General features: G+C 36.6%; 1 protein-coding gene across 1 annotated transcript; it reads left to right on the forward strand.

Moving 5' to 3' along the window:
• The first annotated feature begins 2192 nt into the window (after positions 1–2192).
• On the forward strand, positions 2193–5774 carry LOC133871251 (MDIS1-interacting receptor like kinase 2-like). Its single transcript, XM_062308650.1, has 2 exons — positions 2193–5094; positions 5173–5774. The coding sequence occupies exons 1-2, from the start codon at positions 2301–2303 to the stop codon at positions 5511–5513; spliced, it is 3135 nt and encodes a 1044-aa protein (XP_062164634.1). The 5' UTR covers positions 2193–2300; the 3' UTR covers positions 5514–5774.
• The last annotated feature ends 9802 nt before the right edge of the window (positions 5775–15576 follow it).

Below are 15576 nucleotides of genomic sequence, written 5' to 3' on the forward strand. Positions count from 1 at the left end.
GCATTCTTACTAGCCTCATCAAATTTACACACCAAAAAAGTTAAAAACTACTTTTTTCTATTCTGGTGAGCCACTTTTTTAAAATTCTCCCAGCAACCTCACTATTTTAACTATTCACTATCACTATTCCATTTAAATAATATTTTTTCAAATTTCTTTATTCTTTTTCTATTTAATCTTTTTATACAACAAGCTATCATACACCTTCATCTTTTTTTTATTATTATTTTTGAATTCCATACACCTTCATCTTTTCTTCTTCTTCTTCTTCTTTTTTCTTTTTTTTTTTTTTTTTTTTTTTTTAATTTCATACACTTTCATCTTGAAATTAGATCATTGTTAAGAAATTCACAGAAGTTTTCATTTACTTTTCAACCAAATATTTCAAGAAAGAAAGAAAGAAAAGATAAATGAAAGAACCACAAAATTTATGTCAGGGACAAAGAAACCTTCATGTCTACGAAATAAGGACATCATTGTGTGTGAGAGATGGGAGATGGGAAAAAAAAAAGGGGAGAAAAAAAAAAGTGTGCTGATCATGTGAGAGAGAAGGGAGAAACAAAATTGGTGAGAGAGTTGGTGAGTGAATATTACTCATCATCAAAATTAGTGAGTATTTTCACTCACCAAAACTTTTTGGTTAAAGTGGTGAGGCTGCTGGGAGTGATTTTTTAGTGTTTTCAACAAATTAGCTCACCAAAATAGTTAAAAAAAAACTATTTTGGTGAGGCTACTAAGAATGCTCTTAGACGTTGACGCGTTGTGGGCCTAGAACCAACTAAGGGTCGATGGGAGGGAAAGAAAGAAAAAAAAAAAAAAAAAAATGAGCCCAGGTTGAGATTGCAAAGAAATCTAATATATTTAGAATATGTTCTAAGAGACAATAATATTTTTTTTGATTTTTATTATTTTTCGGTATTTAATACAATTCAAAATTTTGATCAAACAAAAAATTTGATTTGGAAAACCTTTATTTCCTTCTTCTTTTTTTTTTTTTATTTTTTTTTATTTTTATTTTTTATCATGAACCATTTTTTGAGTTTGAATTTTTCTCTCTCGCAGTTCATTATTCGTTGTCGCCAAAGGTCGTCAATCGACTCTGTCGGAGGTTGCCAACAATCGCCACCGAAGGTCGTTGGCCACCTCACCGGGAATCGCCAAATGCTACCAGTCGCAGAAGCCGGAGTAATTAACAAGTTCATAAACAGTGAAAGTAGTTTATGAATGTTTTGATTTTGAATTGTTTGTTAATATATATATATATATATATATGGATAGAAATTTCCTATAACCCACATATAAGATGAGCATGTGTCTCTTAATTGGCATGTGAGAATCACATATTATTTAAAAAGCAAGTGCTTCTTACATGATTTTTTAATAGTATTAATAAAAAAAAAAAATGTGATTCTCACATGTTTAAAGGACACATGTCCTTTTTATATATGGATTGTAGGAAATTTTTGTGTGTGTATATATATATATATATATATATATATATTTGTTAAAAAAAAAAGAAAAAGAAAAAGAAAGAAAAGTTGTCTTAAAAAGTATTGTTAATGAGCCCATTAGGCCATTATTGGCAAGTTTTAAGCACAAGTACAGCAGCATCCCCAAAGCCACTAAAAAGGCCATGAATCATTGGTTTTTCTTCTAATTTGTTGAGTATATATGTTGTTTCATTTGGTACGAACCCAATCTAAAACAAGAGAAGAGAATGGTGCTCTTTCTCCTATGATTTTTTTTATTTATTTATTTATTTATTCAAAGATTGATTTGAACCTTTGATAACTCAGTTTGCTGTATTGTGTCCAAAGTCCAAACATGAACCGAAAGGAAAATTCCATACTTTGACTTGTCTGTTGGATTATTTGGTTTTTCGCCGACATCTTTGACGCATCAGAGTTTCATAGAATGGGACATTTGGACTTCAAATCATAAGAGGCTAAGAGCTATTTTCTACACTCTTCAACAGCTTAGCCGCTTTTCAAAAAATAATAAAAAAATAAAAATGAGGTGGATCTCCAATTAGCCGCTTATAACCATCCATTCCAATAGCAAAAAGTCATAGGGTCCAAATTGGTTGAGTTCTATGAAAAAAAGTCTTCTCCTTTGACCAAAAAACAAGAAGAAGAAAAAAGACGGCTAACGACATCGACGTCTTCTCAAGCCTCCGCCACTAATAAAGGATTATCAAGGACAGGATGAAAGACAATTTTTCATTTGGGTTCTTCAAGTGATGTGCCTTAAATGAAGCTCTGAACGGTCATCACGTACGTCCTTTACACCAACACAAAAGCATGGGATCATCAACCTTTGGGAAGGTATGGAAGGTATGCTCTCTAATATCCTTCTTGTTGTTCGTTTCACCGCATGTTGCTTGTATTGAAGAAGCTGATGCTCTTCTCACATGGAAAGCAAGCCTCCAAAAAGAATCCCAGTCTCAGCTATCTTCATGGACTTTGCTTCCCAATAATGCCACCAATCTCAATTCAAGCACAAACCCATCATGTTCTTGGTTTGGTATTTATTGCAACCATGCTGAAAGTGTCATCGGTATGAATCTTACATATTTAGGCATAAAAGGTTCACTCCATGAATTTTCATTCTCGTCTTTCCCAAATCTCGAATCTGTCGATCTCAGTATGAACTCACTCTTTGGACCCATCCCACCTCAGATCAGTTACCTCTCCAAACTCATCTATCTTGATCTCTCCATCAATCAGTTCTCAGGAAAAATCCCACCAGAAATAGGCTTGCTAACAAACCTTGAGGTCTTGCGCTTGTTTAAAAATCAGTTGAACGCCACAATTCCTCCAGAAATAGGTCAGTTGAGGTCTCTTGATGAGCTTGCTTTGTACAGCAACTCCCTAAACGGTCCCATTCCTCCTTCTTTAGGCAATCTAAGCAATTTGGCTTACTTGCACATCTATGACAATCCACTATCTTCTTCCATTCCTTTAGAAATTGGAAATCTTTCCAACTTGGTTGAACTTTGCATGTATTCCAGCAGTTTAACTGGTCACATCCCTTTTACTCTTGGAAACTTGAGTAGGTTAATGGTGTTGGATTTGTCTCGGAACAAACTTTCCGGTCCCATCCCAACAGAAATAGGGCATATCAAATCTTTGAAGACTCTAAGCCTTGCAACAAACAATCTTGTTGGTTCTATCCGAACATCATTATGTGACCTTGGAAACCTTACACTCCTCCATATCTTCCGGAATAACCTTTCTGGTCCCATTCCAGAAGAAATAGGAAACTTGAAGTCTCTTGTGAATCTCGACTTGAGAGAAAATAAACTCAGTGGTCCTCTTCCATCTTCAATTGGTAACTTGAGCAATTTAGAGGTTTTGTACATTCGCGACAACCAACTCTCTGGTTCGATTCCTCGGGAGGTAGAAAATCTCATGAAATTGACTGTATTTCGAGTGGCCCGAAACCGATTCACCGGTCATTTGCCACAAAATATTTGTCAAGGTGGATTGCTTCAAAACTTTACCGCAAATAGTAATAATTTCACAGGCCCGATTCCTAAAAGCGTGAGAAACTGCACAAGCTTATTTAGAATTCGTTTGGACGGAAACCAACTGATTGGAAATATATCCGAAGTTTTTGGGGTTTATCCTGACTTGGATTACATAAACCTTAGCAACAACAAATTCTATGGTGAACTTTCACCTAACTGGGGAAGGAGCTCAAAGCTAACAAATCTAGAAGTTGTGGGGAATCATATCACTGGTAGCATACCACCTGAGATTGGAAACGCAACTCGACTACATGTTCTTGATCTTTCTTCAAATAACTTAGTTGGGGAGATTCCTAAGGAATTTGGGAGGTTGACTTCTTTGGGAAAGCTTATATTGAGTAACAATCAACTTTCAGGTGGTATACCTTTAGAACTTGGCACCCTGACAAAGCTTGATTATCTTGACCTGTCTATAAACAGACTGAGCAGCTCAGTTCCAGAATGTATAGGGAACTTCTCAAATTTGCACTACATGAATTTGAGTCGCAACGAGTTCAGTCGTGGAATTCCAACTCAAGTGGCCAAGTTAGTTCAGCTGTCCGAGCTTGATCTGAGTCATAACCAACTCACGGGAGAGATACCAACGGAGTTCGGGAACTTGCAAAGCTTGGTGACAGTAAATATCTCCCACAACAACCTTTCCGGCATTCTTCCGAGCGCTTTTGAGGGCATGCACGGCTTGTTGTATGTCAACATAGCATTCAATGAATTTTGGGGTCAAATTCCAAGCAACAAAGCATTTCAAGATGCTCCGATAGAAGCATTGGAGGGGAACAAAGGATTGTGTGGCAAGGTAAAAGGACTGCAACCTTGCCAACCATCCAATCCGGCCAAACCCTTCCCGCAAAGGGGCCACAAGATCGTGCTCATAATCACATTCCCTATTTTGGTAGTACTAGTACTTTTATTTGCAGTGATGGGAATATCAAGTTTTGTAAGAAAAAAGAGAAGCTCATTGAACAAACAAGACGAGAACTTGTATACGGCATTAACCTTCGATGGGAAAAAGATGTACGAAGAAATCATAGTAGCCACTCAGAATTTTGATGCCATGTATTGCATTGGGAGTGGTGGATTTGGAAGCGTCTATAAAGCACAGCTGCCATCGGGTAATATTGTAGCTGCAAAGAAAATCCACACCTTATGTGATGGTGATTATGTGACTGATCGGAAAGAGTTTCTCAATGAGATAATGGCATTAACACAAATACGGCACCGAAACATTGTGAAGCTACATGGTTTTTGTTCAAATGCACGGCGCTCGTTTTTGATTTACGAGTACCTTGAGAATGGCAGCCTGGCCGAAATCCTAAGCAAAGAAAAAGTAGCTAAAGAATTGAACTGGAGTAGAAGGGTGAATATTGTCAAAGATGTGGCGCATGCTTTGTCATACATGCATCATGATTGCTTACCGCCCATTGTTCACAGAGACATATCAAGCAAGAATATTTTGCTGGATTCTGATTATGTAGCTCATGTTTCGGACTTCGGCACTGCTAAGCTTCTGAAGCTAGACTCATCCAATTGGACTGGCTTTGCAGGCACATTTGGATATGTAGCACCAGGTAACACTATTTCTGTCAATTAACAAACCATTTTATAAGAACATTAAATAACAAATCTTCTTACAAATTTTTTGGCAGAGCTTGCTTACACAATGAAGGTGACTGAGAAATGTGACGTGTATAGCTTTGGAGTGTTAGCACTTGAAGTAATCAAAGGAAATCATCTTGGCGAATTCGTCTCTACTGCATCGTCTCCCTCTGCTAACATACAGCTGAATGACATATTGGACCAACGCCTTTCACCTCCCACAGTTCAAGTTGAGGATGAATTGAAAAAGATTGTAAATTGTGCAACTGCTTGCTTACGTGCAAATCCACAGTCTAGGCCAACCATGCACATGATCTCTCAGACGTTATCAGCAAGCTCCACTCTGCAGATTCTTAGTACAGTTACACCTGGAGAACTTCAAAGGGTCTAAATCATAAGGCCAGCTAGCTACCTGGAGAACTCAGATCACAAAACTGCCTCTATAGATCATTCTTTTTTTTCTTTTATATTGAAAAATAGAACTAGTTGTTGATTTTAGGCTTTTAGGCCTGACCTGCATATGCCTGGTTCTAAATGTAATGGTTGACCTGCCACATAGTCCATAACCTATTTGCTTTGGGCCTCACCAATAGCTTATTCGGGTTTGACCCCTTTGTAAGATGAGTGATCATGTCATATTTTTAAGCGAGAAGTGCTAGATGTACTTAAACTTTTACAAAGAGAGTTTTACTAATTGATGTGGACCTCATATATGGCTCCACATCAGTTTAATAGTAAAATAAGTCAAAAAATATTTGAGTCCATAAAGACAAAAATGCTCCTTCCATCTCTGAGTGAATACAGCACGCCGAAAACACAGCACATAGCTGGAAACTCCTGACCATTCACCTCGGCAACATGTTCCCCGGCCAAATAGGCCGGAATCCGGCCGGTCTGGTCGGGGAAGGGCCAGATCCCGGCCAGCAAGTTTACAGCGGTCAAGTTTTTCCATTTACTGAGGGCTAGGAGCTTAAGGCTATGGACACTAAGAGCATTTTTATTAGGCTAGTCAAAGACTATTTTGGCTAGCTCTGTACTAAAAGTGAGTAAAAAATAAACTTTATCTGGCTACTCATTTTAACTAAGAAAATGGCTAGTTGCTACCTTGCTGAATTGTTTAACAATGCATAAGTAAAATTAATAAAATAAATAAATAAACCTTACCTATCTTCTCTCTCCAATCTCGATCCAATCAGCAGTAATCGGAGGGGAGGGGGCACTAATATTCTGAAGCCCTCCTCATTCTTTGCAGTTTGCACCTCCTTCTTCCTCGTATGCATTGATAATGCAACCTATCTCTCCAATATCTGTGCCAATTGCTCCTGCTCTTTATCCTCCCCAGAATTTGCAACGCCCATAGGGCCCTCCAATGCTACAAACAACACTTTTCCACCACCGTCTCCAAACACTGGTCCGCAGCAGCAACAAAGGAAATACAAACTGCCAACAAAACCTGAATTGGGTTAACAAGACCAGTTGCATGTTTGCAATTGGTTTAGAAATCTATTATGACAATTTAACAATTTCTAAGCTGGGCTGCACGTTGGCGGCCGAAACTTGGATTATATCCTTTGTTTACAAACATCTTGATCGCATTTTCAGAATGACCAAAATGATTATAAGCCACCACCATCATAGTAGTCCACGGAATGGCGTTCAAGATTTGAAATGGTTGTTATCATACATACATAGTGCCAGAACAGTGGCTCTATGTTCCAGACTTATAAGTTTCAATGAACTGATGTTGCTAATAACCAATGTATTCTAAAAAACTGAGTTTCACGATAACCGTCTGAATCGCATTTTCAGAATAACCTGCCCTGTTTTTGGCATATGCAGAAACTATTGTATTCCAAGAGAATGTGGTCTTCACAGTCATGTCATCGAATACGTGGTGAGCATCGGATGTAAACCCAACTTTTACATAAAAGTTGGCCTGGCTTTGGGAATGAATCACTTCTCGGGCAAAGCCGGATATGGGTATTGAACTTCTGGCTTTTCTCTGTTTTTGCAAGTGTCTGTGTGTCGGGCTGGTTGAGTTGGATTGGTGAGAATGGGATTGAGATTTTTTTTTTTTTTTTGAGAAATTGTGTTGTAAATTGTTTAGATGACCGAATGGGTTGAAGTGTTGTCCATGGGAAGTTTCGGTTTGGGTACTAGTATTGAAAATTATTGATTTCATTTGGATAATTTGAGAATAAATTCTGGGTTTGTTTTCTGGAGGGTTTTTCTATAGAAAGACCGAATGGGTTTTTGTTTTCTTTTTGATGTTGAGGTTACTGGGTATTGAAAAATGTTTTGGGTAGAAAAACTGAATAGGTTTCCTGATTAGCTTATGGGATTTGGGTTATGGATTGGGTGATTTAAGAGTTGTTGTTGGTTGTGATTTTTGGATGTTTTGTCGAGGAATTTCGGTGAAACATTGAGGAGTAGTTTGCTGTTGACCGAATAGCCAAAGAGTGGAGAATTTTTGTTGTTTCTTTTCCTTACTTTCATTTGAATACATAAACTATATTGGGTTTCTATTTCATTCATTGCATTCTATCACGGGCATTTGAAAATGTTGGTAACTTCATGTTTTCTTTACTGATTTCCTCTCCATTTTGATTTCCTCTCCATTTTATTCTGGTCTATTCGTTGACTAAGCTGATTTGCCTTTGAATTGGCCAGAATACACTGCATTTCTTGGTCCCTGGAACTATGGAATCATGGATATACTAATTGTTTGTGTCTACATCAAAATATGTACCTTGAGGTGTTAATTTAATTTTCTACGAAGTATGTTAATTGAGCCTCTTAATAATGACAAAAAGATGCACAAATTTAAGCCCACATTGAAAATATGTCACTAAAGCCGTGTAGTTATTTTGGTCTAATGGATTCTGTTTTAACAAATTAAAGATCATTGAGGAGGAATCTCAAATGGAAAATTTGAGGTCATTAAACTTAAATGTAGAATTTATGTCTCTATGCTATTAAATGTGCACCACTGGGCTGAATCTATTGCTCTTGCTATAATATCATTAACAAAAATTTACTTTCTTCTTTGTGCTAAAAGTGGTTACGTGCCTGTATGACCACTACATTACTATTATGCTCATAATGTGGCGCAAGAAACTAATTTCTGCATATTTAAGTTGAGAACTTTTTCAATTGAGAAGTTTGGTAGCATTTAGTGATACCCCCCATATTCTATTCACCTATGTTATACCATGATACACATTAATTATGTACATGACAACTAAATATAAAATTATGATCTCAAGAATTACTTGAAGATGGGGGTTTTGAGTTTTTTTTTTTTTGGGTTTATTGAGTTTTTGATTGTTGGGTTTTGCTTGGTTTAGGTTTTTGTTAGTACTCCCAGAATTCAGATTTAGAAATTGTTGCCAATTTTGTTATAGCAACAAGCAATCAATTTGTGAGTGGGATGGTGGAGATGGGGGGCAACAACAAGGTATGATTTAATTTGTGAGTTTTTTCTTTAGATGGCTGTAAATGGACATTTTTATGCTCTCTTATGATTTTTTTTTTTTTATTTTTTTTTTATTTTTTTTTTGTGTGTGTGTGTGTGTGTGTAATGATTATCTTATTTGCTAGTAAATGAAGATGAGCGATCCATCCTATAGCATATACTCAGGAAAAAATGTTGCTAGTGACAGAGCTCCGGTGTGCTTTTGCAGAATTCCATTTGTGATTAGATGGGCATTCACCAAAGATAACTTTGGGTTAATGATCCTTCCATATGCGAGCATGGCAAAAGAGTTTTGAACCGGTTGAAAGATAAATACATGTGCCTAAAAGATGAAAAAGAAAGGCTATAAGCTGCAGTTGCAAAGAGCGATACAGTGAAAAAAGAGAAATGCAAGTGCAAGGAGAAAATGGGAATAGAAGTTGCTAACTGTCGAATGAAGTTGGGGGTTGAAAAAAAGAAGTACCGATCGATGACGAAACGATATCATATTGCTTAAGCCTTTTTTATTTTGTTTATAGCATTATATGTGACTAGGATATAGTGAAATTTTTATGTTGTAATGTTGGATAATGGATAAGCAGTACAAGTGTTGTTGGATGTCATTATAGTGAAATTTGTACAGGATGTGATTATTTTAAATTGTCTAATGTATTAAAAATATCAATTGCCTAATATTTTAGAGGCCTCATTTCCAGGAGTGCTGTATGAAAGATTGCAATTTTAAGAGTTTAATCTATATGTTTGAGATAAAATAAGACCAATGTTGTTTTGACATGAACATATTGCAATCTGCTTTGGGAAATTAATTCTAGTTGTCTTGATGGCCAGCAATGAATCTCCTTGCTTTTGCTCATGTTGAATGCATCTTGGATGTTTGATTGGCTAGTTAATGAACTTCTATTATAATTAAGAATTTTTGTTTGTTATCAGTAGTCACTGTTCTGGTCAAGTAATGGTGTGATGAATTTCAAGCTGTGGTTATTATTTCTGTTGTTAACAGAATTTGCATAATATAAATGCATCTTTATCAACAATCATATATCTTTCTTTCTTTCTTTTTTTGAAGATAAATTTGTTTCATATATCAACAATGAAGTACAATGCATTCTAGCTGTTTTTAGCTAGAAACTCCATGAAACAAACAAGTCTCCTAAACACTAAACTATATGGTAAGGAATATTCAAAATATAAACCACCTATACATGCATTTCTCAACAAAACAGAATCCAAAGAATGTGTACACCATCATCCGTTCTAATACACAAAAATAGTTACTAACAGCCTTTACATCCACTGCCAACAATCTGCCCCCAAAGTTAAGCTGAAAACCAGTAAGCCAAAAGGGCTTCAAGATTAAAAAAAAAAAAAAAAAAAAAAAAAAAAAAAAAAAAAAAAAAAAAAAACAGCTTTTGTTATGTATATTCATCAAATCTGCAACCCCATCACTTTCAACCAAGTTAGCATCAAAGCTGACTTCCTGTTAAGGTGGGAGTGATTAAGATCATCATCAAAGCTGAGGATAAAATCCAAACTTTGAGGACACACCTTTTAGTTAGAATACATACCTTTGTTAGAAGGCAAGTAGCCCATGAGACAAATGCAGAGAATATAGGTGCAGTAAATACACAAACAGTTTCCACAGACAGGAATGTCTAAAGAATTCAAAAACCTACATTAACAAAATAATTTCACAAACATATTAGTAACATAAGACTCATACATAGCTACTACTTCAATATTATTAAGATGGGTAACCCATAGAAGTAATTAAAATACTTCTAAATAGGCACTTGATGATAAACTCTAGTACTCCATCAACACTAGTTTCCATTAACACAAGAAGATTACTCTACAAAGGAAAAAATAAGAGATTTTTGTCATAAGAGATTAAGAAACTACCTCATCTGGAGTCCCTTCTGCTCGTGGGCAGCGCTCGGGCTGCTGGGTCCGAGAGAGAGAGAGAGAGCTGAGCGAGGGACGGTTAGTGGTTGGGCGCCGGTCAGTTGGTGGTCGCCGGTTTGCTGGGTTCGCGACAAAGAGAGAGACAGAGTGCTGGCTGAGGGACGGTGTGGGTAGGTGGGCGTCGGTCGTTAGGCGGTGGGGGAAGGGACCGTGGAAAGGGGGAGATTTGGGAAATGGGGGGAAATTTTTTGAAAATGAAAGTGACAACTGTGAAATGCTATACCCGCGGTTTTCTCCTTTCTTTTTGATATATATATATATATTAAAAAAAAAAAAAAAAACAAACGTGCCACATGGATCAAGAGTCGGACACCAGGTGGACTCTTGACGCACGTATAGCACTACTCATGGTGTGTTTGGATACCGAAAAGAATCCTGATTCTTTTCGGGTTTCTTTTTCAAAACCCAGCAACCCGCAATTAACCTGAGTAAAAGCCCGAATTCAAGAATTTTTCCACACGAATCTCGAATTCCAATGCTCATTATTGCCTCAACAAAACCGGACGCAACTCCCAGACATAGTGGACCCACGCATATAGGCCTAATTGCCGCAGGTTGGTCTTCGGTGTAATTGATAAACACCGTCCTAGAAAATATGCCCCATTAATAGCCATTGGATGAAATGCCTTGTAGATCAGATCTCATCTATGCCATCAACTCGCTATGTACCGATACTTGCGCGCCCACACCCAATCACTCCCGCTTTATCTCTTGAAACAAGGTTTGAATAATAATAATAAAAAAAATGGGTAATTACCTTTTTCCCCCATCAACTACCAGCCATTGTCAACATGCCCCCATGAACTGACACCTCGACCAAAAGAGAGCATCCAACTACCTACTTTACACACTTTGCCCCCTTCCGTCAGTTTAATTCGTAAAAAGACATTAATGCCCTCAACTTTTTTAAACATATTAATTTTAATATTTTTTTATTAATTACTGTTGGAAGGCATTTTGGTCTTTAAACCAAAATTAACGCCAAAAAATGGAATATTCCGTCCAAGTTAACGGAATTCCTTGACGAAAGGGGACAAAGTGTGCAAAGTTGGTAGTTGGATGCTCTCTTTTGGTCGAGGTGTCAGTTCATGGGGGCATGTTGACAATGGTTGGTAGTTGATGGGGGAAAAAGGTAATTACCCCTAAAAAAAAAAAGTTGTCAAACGCATGAAGGGTACCAAATTGCATAGGGTGTAAAATATTTACACCGTGTTTCTAGGTTTGCGTGATTACTAGCCCTTGAATTCGTATAAGGTGGATAAGATATCATTTGAAACGTCCATTTTTTAGGTACTCCGTCTGAGTGCCCACACCCTATAACTCCCCATTTCCTCTTCAGCTTTTTCCACCCCCGATGCGTCAGATGGCATAATGGCTTTGATTAGTTCACGATAGGCCACATTTTTTTACTAACTTCTCAACCGTTAGATCAATCTTGGATTTCCATAGCCCTGAATTGAGTTCCAATCACCCATTCATACTATTTTCCGGAATACCTGTGCATTACACTCGAACCTGAGCCCACCGTATGTCTTTCCCAAAAGTATTTCCCTCATTTTACTCATGCACTGTGCGAGGACGACTCTCCATTCCGTTACAAGCCATTGCTAGGTAGCAGCGTGTCAAGGTGCTTTTCAGGCATCTATCACCTCCTTACGGCCATTGTCCTCACAAAGTGCAATATTCCGCATATCTTCCTCATCATATCTTGAACAAGAGTTTGATCGGTACGTATTTTTTTTAAAGTTTTTTCCTTTGGCTTTTACTTCTTATTACTCACCTTAACCTACCGTTTTTGGGGCAGCGTGTTCTGAGTATCTTGAGACTGATTTGAGTCTGACTTGAGGCTGATTTGAGGCCTTGCACAATGCCGTGGCAGAACCCATCCGTGACATTGGAGAATGCTCTTCACTCGGAATCACCTTCTTGATCCAGCGGTTCCAACTCCTCGTGGTACCAAGTTCTTCCGATGAAGCCAGTCCACGTGGTCGGTCCGAGAACACGGTCTTGGAGGGTTAGTTTTAAATTTGAGATTAGTATGTTGTTCCTTTTTTTTTTTTTTTTTTTAAGTAGTTGTTTGTAATGTTGCCTAAGAACACTGCCAATGAGTTTTAATGGACTATTATTGGGTTTTTAATTGATTATCATGGTCTATTTAATTCCTTTACAATTATTTCCGTTTGAATGTTTTTCCTTTCTGTAATTTCCGTTTGAATGTTCTATTGAATGGTGTTATTTCCGTTTGAATGCAATGTATCTATTTATCTTGAGCTCATTTTCGTCGAGTTGTTCCCGCAGATCTTTATGTGGTATTGTCTCCTTTTTTTTTAAGTATTTTATTTTTTTGGTCACCTCTATCTGTTGGTTTTGCAAAATAATTTTTATTAGTCAATTTTTAACGAAAGAAAGAATTGAATCGATTTATTAATAACAAATATTTCACATCAAGATGAAAAACGGGAATGAAAAAAAATGTGCTATTTTTTTAGGTTTTGGAAATGTAACAACAATCTGCCAAAATTGGTCTACAAAATTTTGTAATTTTATTGAAAAACTCAACCGGTCTTCTATTAAATCTGAAAAATAGATAATGTATTATACTATTAAATGTAGAATATGAAACTAGTTTTCAAATGAAAAAAAATCAGAAGTCAATACCGTGTATTTTCCATCTTCGCTGAGAGTAAAATAACACATGTCATTAGTATGTAGCAGACAATAAAGTTAATAATTATTATAATTTAAAATAGAAACAATATTTATTTCGGCTCATATTAGAGACATGCTTTTATAAATATATGTTTTTTCAATTTTATTATATTATGAAAATTCACTTTACCCGGATGAAAATTAATTTTCATTAATTTCATTAGTTTGCCAGAATAGTTTTAGTTATATTTATAGGTCAAAACTGATCAAACAAATGGAATATATATACTATAATTTGTCCAATTCAAACAGATGAATTACTGGTATATTATTCATCCAATTTTGCGCTTTCAAATAAGCATTTTATACCTGCAATTTTAAAATGCAGTTTCGTACATTTTCAAATCAATGGCTTTAGGCAAATGCAATTTCCTAACTATGTGTTTTTTTTAAAAAAAAAATTAAAATTGAACTCATCTGTCACAACGTTGGACTAATTGAATTTACATGGTGTACAGCCTTATCTAACGAGAAGTGGGAAGCACAATTTATTAGGAGCGATTAGTTCTAACATATTCGAAAAGTATTACGCACAACCTTTTTCTTTATCTGTTTTATATAAATGCTTGTTCACTTATAAGTAGTTGTGAGTTGTTCAAAGTAAAAAACTCATCTTGTTTTCTATTAAATCTGGAAAATATATCATGTATAATGTATACTATTAAATGTAGAATGACTTCTACTACTTTTTATTAATTAATATGGTAAGGGAGAATTATATGTAATTAATAAAAAAGGATTCGGCTTTAAGTACCGCATATCTGCAGTACTTTTAAGTACCGGCTACGATTCATTCTCCACCTTTTTATTTGTTTTTTCTTTTTCTTATTTTTTTTTCTTTCTCTTGGCTTTGTGGGAAAATGTACTGCCGTTCATCTTTGTAGTTTTTTGTCTTTTTGCTTTTAACTCCGTGAAGGATCCATTAAACAGAAGCTCCTATTTTTTTTTTTTTTTCTCTCTCATTTTTGCAGAACTTGCATCATGGGTGCTAGCAGAAATCCATCAATTTTTGCTTAAAACCTTTGTCAATCTTCTCCTTCACCCTTGCCCTTTGCTTTTCCTGCATGTTCTAAGAAATCACACTCTGGGTTACATCAGAATTACTTACAAACCCAGAATCTTACAACAAAACCTAATAAAAAAAACCCAAATCACTTCCGCTGTGCAGTCCCTGCAATCCAACCAAGGGAAGAAGTTGATTCGCCCTTTGAGTTCGACGTTGCTCTTGACCTTCACGACCACCTTCATCCCAGAGAGATCGAAATCTGTCATGCCGCCCAATTTCGCCGTCGTCTTCGAAGTGTCTGCCGCCGAGATCGAACCGTCGCTACACGATCGCCGCGAGTAGCTGCTACTCCTCTCGCGGATGAACTTCCCGATGGCCGGCATGTCTATGGACAACCACTGCAAGCGCTGGAACGAGACCTCGCCGTCGTCGTTCGAAGAAGAATGGCTTGGGGGAGACTTCTTCTGCGATAGATAGAGGAAAAAAAAAAAGAAAAGAAAAGGGAGAATGAATCGTAGCCGGTACTTAAAAGTACCGCATAGTAGCCGGATCCAATAAAAAAATATATACTTTCCACATATGCATTTTCAGTAATAATAGCTAAACTTAAGGATAAAGTGTAAATTTCTATTTTAATTAAAATACTGTTTTTTTTCCTATTCTACTTAAGGACCAAGTTTTGGTTATATGTTAAGGGATAATTGCACCGTTGGTCCTTGTGGTATACCATAATTATTTTTCACTCCCTATGGTTTAAAAAGTTCATGGGAGGTCCTCGTGATATGCAATAATTACAAATCGATCCCTGGCATCAAATTCTGTTAAAATTTTTAACAGATTCCGTCAAATGCCACGTCAGCGACAAGTGTCGCCAATAAGATGGCGACACGTGTCCACTGTAATAAAAATATATAAATTTATTAAAAAATAAATAAAAATACTTATTCTTTAAAAAAAAAAAACAAAAAAAGCTGAAGGGGCCGGCCACCCCTTTAGGGGCGGCCACCCCTGCGGCCACTGGGGGTGGCGCGCGGCCACCCCCAAAGGGGTAGCCGGCTCCTTCAACTTTTTTTTTTTTGAATTTTTTTTTGTTTTTTTTTTTTAAAGAATAAGTATTTTTATTTATTTTTTAATAAATTTATATATTTTTATTACGGTGAACACGTGTCGCCATCTTATTGGCGACACGTGTCGCTGACGTGGCATTTGACGGAATCTGTTAAAAATTTTAACAGAATTTGATGCCAGAGATCGATTTGTAATTATTACATATCACGAGGACCTCCCATGAACTTTTTAAAC

Source organism: Alnus glutinosa, chromosome 6 (assembly GCF_958979055.1).
Source record: "Alnus glutinosa chromosome 6, dhAlnGlut1.1, whole genome shotgun sequence".
NCBI classification, from domain to species: domain Eukaryota; kingdom Viridiplantae; phylum Streptophyta; class Magnoliopsida; order Fagales; family Betulaceae; genus Alnus; species Alnus glutinosa.

What these genes read in the sequence shown, in the direction of transcription:
- LOC133871251 (XM_062308650.1), top strand. Translation starts at nt 2,301, where the DNA reads ATGGGATCATCAACCTTTGGGAAGGTATGGAAGGTATGCTCTCTAATA. An exon ending in ATTTGGATATGTAGCACCAG is followed by an intron (nt 5,095 to 5,172) that starts GTAACACTATTT and finishes ATTTTTTGGCAG; the next exon opens with AGCTTGCTTACACAATGAAG.